The following is a 6194-nucleotide window of genomic DNA, read 5'->3' on the forward strand; positions in this document are numbered from 1 at the left end:
ACATTCCTGTGGCTTATTTACAAGTTTTTATATCCTAATAACAATTTATCTGTGATCTATACAAGGGAAAGTCAGTTTTGCTGAAAGTGAAATACTTGGTTTACACTTCGTTTCATTGAGTATTTTAAATGCATTATTCTATTTTCTTCTGGTATAATATGTTGTAAATCCTATGTAAGAAAAGCCTAATGTGCAAGTCAACTGAATGACAGAATGACCGGCCGACCGACCGGTCACTATGACACGCACTGATCACCAGGGGGCAGATTCTCAATGCAAGAGCTGCCCCCAGCCCGCAGGCCCCAGGCCAGCTAAGCCATGTGCCAGCGGGGGTCCCCCATTCTTCCTGCCAGTCGCCCCACAGAGGAAAGCAACTAGCGGCAGCAGAGGAAGGCAGCCTGAAGTGGCAGCAGGGTCGGGGCCAGCGAGCGGGTGGCACCAGGCCGGCCAAGGCAGGTGCCAGCAGGGGCCCCCTGATCGCCCTGCTGGTCACCCCACAGATCTGCCCTGATCACCGGCCAGGCCTAGGGACCCTACCCGTGCACACATTTCTTGCACCAGGCCTCTAGTATCTAATAATACTCTAACTTATCTCCTTTGTAAGTCAATGCTCTTTTTTTTTCTTTTTGGATATACAAAAGGTTTTTCATTTTTATTTAAAAGGCTGCTATTTTTATTAGAAAAGATCTTAACTTTGGTCACTCTGGGCCAATAGTGTCTATTATCTAGTGTGCATGTTCAGTTTGTAGTTTCATACATTTTTATATCAGGGAAGTTTCTTTAAATTATAGCTTTTTAGTACTGAGCCTGTTTGGTTGCTTTATTTTCTTCCTTTGGAACTCCTATTATCTGCACATGGATATTTTGTGCCTATCTTTATATTTGTCTTTCAAATCCTTATCTGTTTTTTTCATTTCTGATTGTAATTTTTTATCTTTTTTTTCTCTTATTTCTCTTAAGACACTTTCTATTGTGTTTATTTGCTCTTATGGTTATTTTTTTTAAAAGAATATCTTTATTGATTTCAGAGAGGAAGGGAGAGGAAAAGAGAGATAGAAACATCAATGGTGAAAATCATTAACTGGCTGCCTCCTGCACATCCCCCACTGGGGATAAAGCCCTCAACCCAGGCACATGCCCTTGGCTGGAACCGAACCTGGGTCCCTTCAGTCCGCAGGCCAATGCTCTAGCCACTGAGCCAAACCAGCAAGGGCTCTTATGGTTCTTTTAGTTTACTTTTTATTGCTGACATTTTTCTCTTTTATTTCTTCTTATTCCTGACACCTCACTTAAGACTTTTCTAATTACAATTCTTATATTCTTTCAGGTCTTTTATCATTTTCTCAATGTCTTCAAGCTCGTTTTGAAATAGTTACAATTTTCACCCTTTGAGAACGTGTTTTTTTTTAGCGGGGATATTATAATGATCCTACTCTTTTATTTCTTATAACAACTTTGTGTAATATTTGGCTTTGATGCTTTTCTGTTGCTCATTTTTATGTGGAATTAGTTTTCCTAGATCTTATAAGGAGGCAAATCCTGGATGGGTTTCCCAACTTCACAAAGCTGCCTCTTCTGGTATTCATATTCTGTGATGGCTTGACTTCTGGGATTTCCTGCCTTGGTTCCTCTCCTCCATGTTAGTCAGGAATTTCTTTTTTAAATTCCTTCATCATTATCCAAATCAATTTTGATTCCATATCTTTTTTTTCTTCATTGTGGAGTCTTGTTTTAAAAGGATATTCTATGTGTTATTTCTTAGTGTTTGACTTCTGCTGCCTCCACAGTCTTTTCTAGCACAGACCCTGTATTCACCGGCTATTCGAGAGGGCAAAACCCCTCCTGGTTTCAGCTGCTGTGCTCTGATTGGCATGTGATACCTTCCAGGAAACACTGCCTGGCTCTTCTGTGGTCTTATATTTTCCGGTCCATCTGCTATTACCCATACAGATGCAATTATCATGCTAGTCTCATAGTTGCTGTTGGTTCGTCCTTGATTCCTTGCATTTGGGGGCTGGTGAAGATATCTTGTCACTTAGTTTTGTTACAAATTTTATCCAGGGGTTTTGAGTTTTACTGTCTAGTTGATTTACCTGTTTTTATATGGAGATTCAGAAATATTAAAAAATTATGCTGCTGCTTTGGATTAAATTTGATTTTAATTTTAACAGGTACTCTGTTGATCTCCCCCAAAAGGCCAGATAAATGAGTGCATAGGCAAGCTTTCCAATTCATTCAAAATCCAATTACCAAGGAAATTCAAATAGTTGAAGTTTGTGTGTGCTGTTTAGGATTTATTGAAAATTGCAACTCCTCACATAAATCACTGAGTTCACAAAGATTAGTCCTATCGTTTTACACCAGCTATAACTACATATGCATTGCACTATAATACCTATTATGCCAATACCTAACATACAGCGTGACATTCTAAATACTACTAGGCATGCATCACGTAGAGTATTAGTGGTAACTATTATCTAACAGGAATGCTCAATTAATAAGCACATTTCTATTGCCAGTAAGGTAATTGGACTGACTCTCTGACTCATTCTTGAAATAAATAATTTCCAAATTCCCTATGAATTTGCTGGGTATATATGGAATACTAAATTTTTCCTTTTGTTCTTTTTGGCAGTTTGGGAAATTATGCATCACTTCATGGACAAATATATTGTAAACCTCACTTTAAACAACTTTTCAAAGCTAAGGGAAATTATGATGAAGGTTTTGGACACAAACAGCATAAAGATCGATGGAATTGCAAAAATCAAAGCAGCTCAATGGACTTTATTCCTAACGAAGAATCAAATATTTGTAAAAACAGTGGAGCACATCCCCCCATACTTGGAGATCTTAAACATTTAGATGCAGATGACAATGAAAGGCAAAGGGATGATTTGAGAAAATTCAGGGAAAGGGGAAAATTAAAAATTATTTGGCCCCCTTCTAGAGAGATGCCTAAGAAAACCTTCCCCCTTGAGGAGGAACTCAAAATGAGTAAAGCTAAATGGCCTCCTGAAATGACAGCCCCTACACCCACTGAATGGAAAAGCGAATCACTGATGGAGCACATGAAAACTCTGGAAAATAAAGGACAAGAGCAGGATAACATTTCTTTCCTGCAGTCCTATCTGCAGTCCATCCATATGTGTCAGAAAGAGGCTGTTATAGGAATCAAAGAAAAGGAAACGTACAAAGGAAGAAAAGATGAGAAGGATGGAAATAAGAATGTGCAAGAGAAGCTGAATGAGGCTGAAGAGACAAAGAACCAGAGGAAAAGTGAGATGGATCTTAATGCCAACAGTAATGTGGTTGTGCAGAGCGCTGAGAGGGAGAAAAATGAAAAAACTAATGAACCTGAGGGTGCGGATTTTTTCCAGGTTACTAACACTGATGGTGAGGTGGTGCCACAAAATCACAAAGAGAATTTGAATAAGAATAATAATAACAATTACGTAGCAGCCTCGTCTCTGAATAATTGCAGGCAGAAGACAGCTACTTTAGCATTTCCTAATCTGTTACCGCGGTCAGGTGAAGCAAACTGCACTGCAAGCGAAGACCAAGTTGAAAATTTAGAAAATGCATCCAGAATCTCAGAGTTACTTGGTATATTTGAATCCAAAAAGACTTACTCGAGGAATGTACTAGCTCTGGCTCTCAATAAACAGGCAGCCAAAGCCACTGTGCAGTCTGGCCCCAAATCAGGCCTCAGTGGAGGGTTAATAGTAGAGGCAGAAAGTTCAATAGCCTCTTCTGACACAAACATTTTAAACATCAAAGGAAACCGTTCAAATAACAAAAGCCTACACTTCTTCTTTTCTAACACTGTGAAAATTGCTGCTTTTTCCAAGAAGAATGAGAACATTTTTGAGCCTGATTTAATAGATTCTGTAGATCAAATAAAAAATATGCCGTGTTTGTACCTAAGAGAATTTGAGAAGGACATCAAACATTGGCGGCATGATGACACGATAGGCGCAAGCCACATCAGTGGAAACACAAGTTTCCATGCTCTGAGAAGGGGATGTGCAGCTCAGCCTACGTTTCCCAAAGTGGAGGTCCAGTCTGAACAGCTCAGCGTGGAAGAGCAGATTAAAAGGAATAGGTGCTACAGCGACACTGAGTAGAACAACTCCGGCCACTTTCTGTCCACACTCAGGCACTGAGACATAGCCTTGTCCTGAAATAAGACTTTTGGGATTTTGATAACCTTTTGTTGAACTTGTAAATGTAATGTTCAGAAATCTCGTATCTACCACAATGGGATATTCATTGTATGACATTATATACTGTTTTCCATAATCGGTTGGAATCTACTTTTATTCTGAATACAATGAAGAGGTGAAACACTATGGCTACGTTTTCCTGTCAAATGGCACTTAAGCATATCGCTCTGTTTTTGAACATGCCAGATAACATCATTGGTGTGATTCTATACTGCTGATATTTATTGTAATACTTATACTGCCTTTATAATTTCTGCTGAAATAAAATTAAATTACCTGAGCTGCAAACAAAACCTTTTCTGTTACTTTTTTCCACATATGTTGTCATTCTAAGTATGTACATTTTCCGTGACTTAGGAAGTATTTGTCTTGTGGCATGTATTTAATACACACATGCACATGTACACACACACACACACACACACACACACAATCCTGGGAAAAATAAAATACTGAACCAAAGTCACAGTATTATTAGAAAACATAAATTTTCTTTCTCATTTTAAAAACAGAAGGATTATCATAGTTCTTTAAATAATTGCCTATGTTAAGTTATCCTGGAACATGTCTATAAGCATTTAATGAAAAATATCAGTGTTCCTCTAGAATAATGTAGAGTCTGTACTCAGAAATTATCTGAACTGAAAAGTTTTCAGACTTTATTTAAATAAATTATGCACATTGCACATTTTATTACTTACTATATGCAATAGACAAATATACAAACCATACAATATGCCCTGTCAGGCTAGATGCATCACTTTCCTTGGATGACATATAGGAGTTTAAGAAAACTCAAATACGCTTAAGAAATTCAATACTGTTTTATTTAGTAATGGGTATTGCTTCACCCTAATTATGACAAATTTTCCAGCAAAATAAATAGCATTTTTTTAGGAACTAAAGTATAGCTAAATACACAAATCAAAACTAAGTAAATTTTCTTATTGTTGCAGACAGTTTGCTAAGGCTGCCATAACAAAGTACCATAGACTGAATGGCTTAAAAAAACATCAATTTATTTTTTCACAATTCTGGAGCCTAGAACTCTGTGATCAAGTTGACAGGTTAGTTTCTTCTTCTGAGGCATTTCTACTCGGCTGGTAGATGGCCATCTTCTCTCTGTACATGGTCTTCCTTTCACATGGCCTGTGTCTAGGTTTCTTCCTCTTGTAATGACATGGGTCAGATTAGATTAGGGCCCACTTTAATGACCTCATCTTACCTTAATTAACCCTTTATTAACTATCTCCAAATACAGTCATGTTCTGAGATACTAAAAGGTTAGGACTTGAATATATCAATTTTAGGTGGACACAATTTAGCCCCTTAACAGTAGTAATCACATTTTACCTTTAGGTGTGGTTTAAAATACATGTTTATTAATATTATAAAACAACTTTCCAATCATTTTTCACTTTGGATTTATATCACAGAACTATGTCATATATAGATAATATACATATAGAATCTATATATATAATATGCAAAGTGTCCCTACAGGAGTTTGACTGGGAGGCTAGGAGTTTGATTGCTCACTATGACGTGTGCTGACCATAAGGGGAGCGGTGCTAAATGAAGGAAGGCCCCGGCCAGCAGCTGGTAGCTGGGGAAGGAAGGCCCTGGCCAACAGCTGGAAGGCCCCGATCGGCCCTGATAGCTGGCCAAGCCTAGGGACCCTACCTGTGCACAAATTTTGTGCACTAGGCCTCTAGTTATTTATATAAGCTATCATATTGGTAGTTTTTTTACATTTCTTCAATAATGAACAAATTTCATAGTAACTTATAAATTCCCTGTTTGTGTTCTAGGCCCATAATCTGTCATATTTCTGATGATTTGGGAGGTTGGATCATTGGCAACTTTTTCAGAATCTTTTCTGGTTCTACCCTCTTTAGATACCTCTCATTATTCTCTTGCCATCCATGTTCCACTAGTGGTTAAACATCATTCAGTTCTTTGCAT

At 38.0% G+C, this 6194-nt stretch overlaps 1 protein-coding gene across 2 annotated transcripts in view; it reads left to right on the forward strand.

The window, feature by feature from the left end:
• XIRP2 (xin actin binding repeat containing 2) overlaps positions 1-4517 on the forward strand; it is a 47851-nt gene extending 43334 nt beyond the window's left edge. The window contains exon 8 of one of the 2 annotated variants that reach the window (XM_015565750.1): positions 2639-2724. Coding sequence is in view for 1 of the 2 variants with exons in the window: in XM_015565751.1 (XP_015421237.1) it covers positions 2639-4130 (1492 nt within the window). In the remaining variant the exon portion in view is untranslated. Of the gene's footprint in view, positions 1-2638 lie in introns of both variants that reach the window. The other variant, XM_015565751.1, reaches the window with a different exon arrangement.
• Positions 4518-6194: the final 1677 nt, after the last annotated feature.

This window comes from Myotis davidii, unplaced genomic scaffold, assembly GCF_000327345.1.
Source record: "Myotis davidii unplaced genomic scaffold, ASM32734v1 scaffold59, whole genome shotgun sequence".
NCBI classification, from domain to species: domain Eukaryota; kingdom Metazoa; phylum Chordata; class Mammalia; order Chiroptera; family Vespertilionidae; genus Myotis; species Myotis davidii.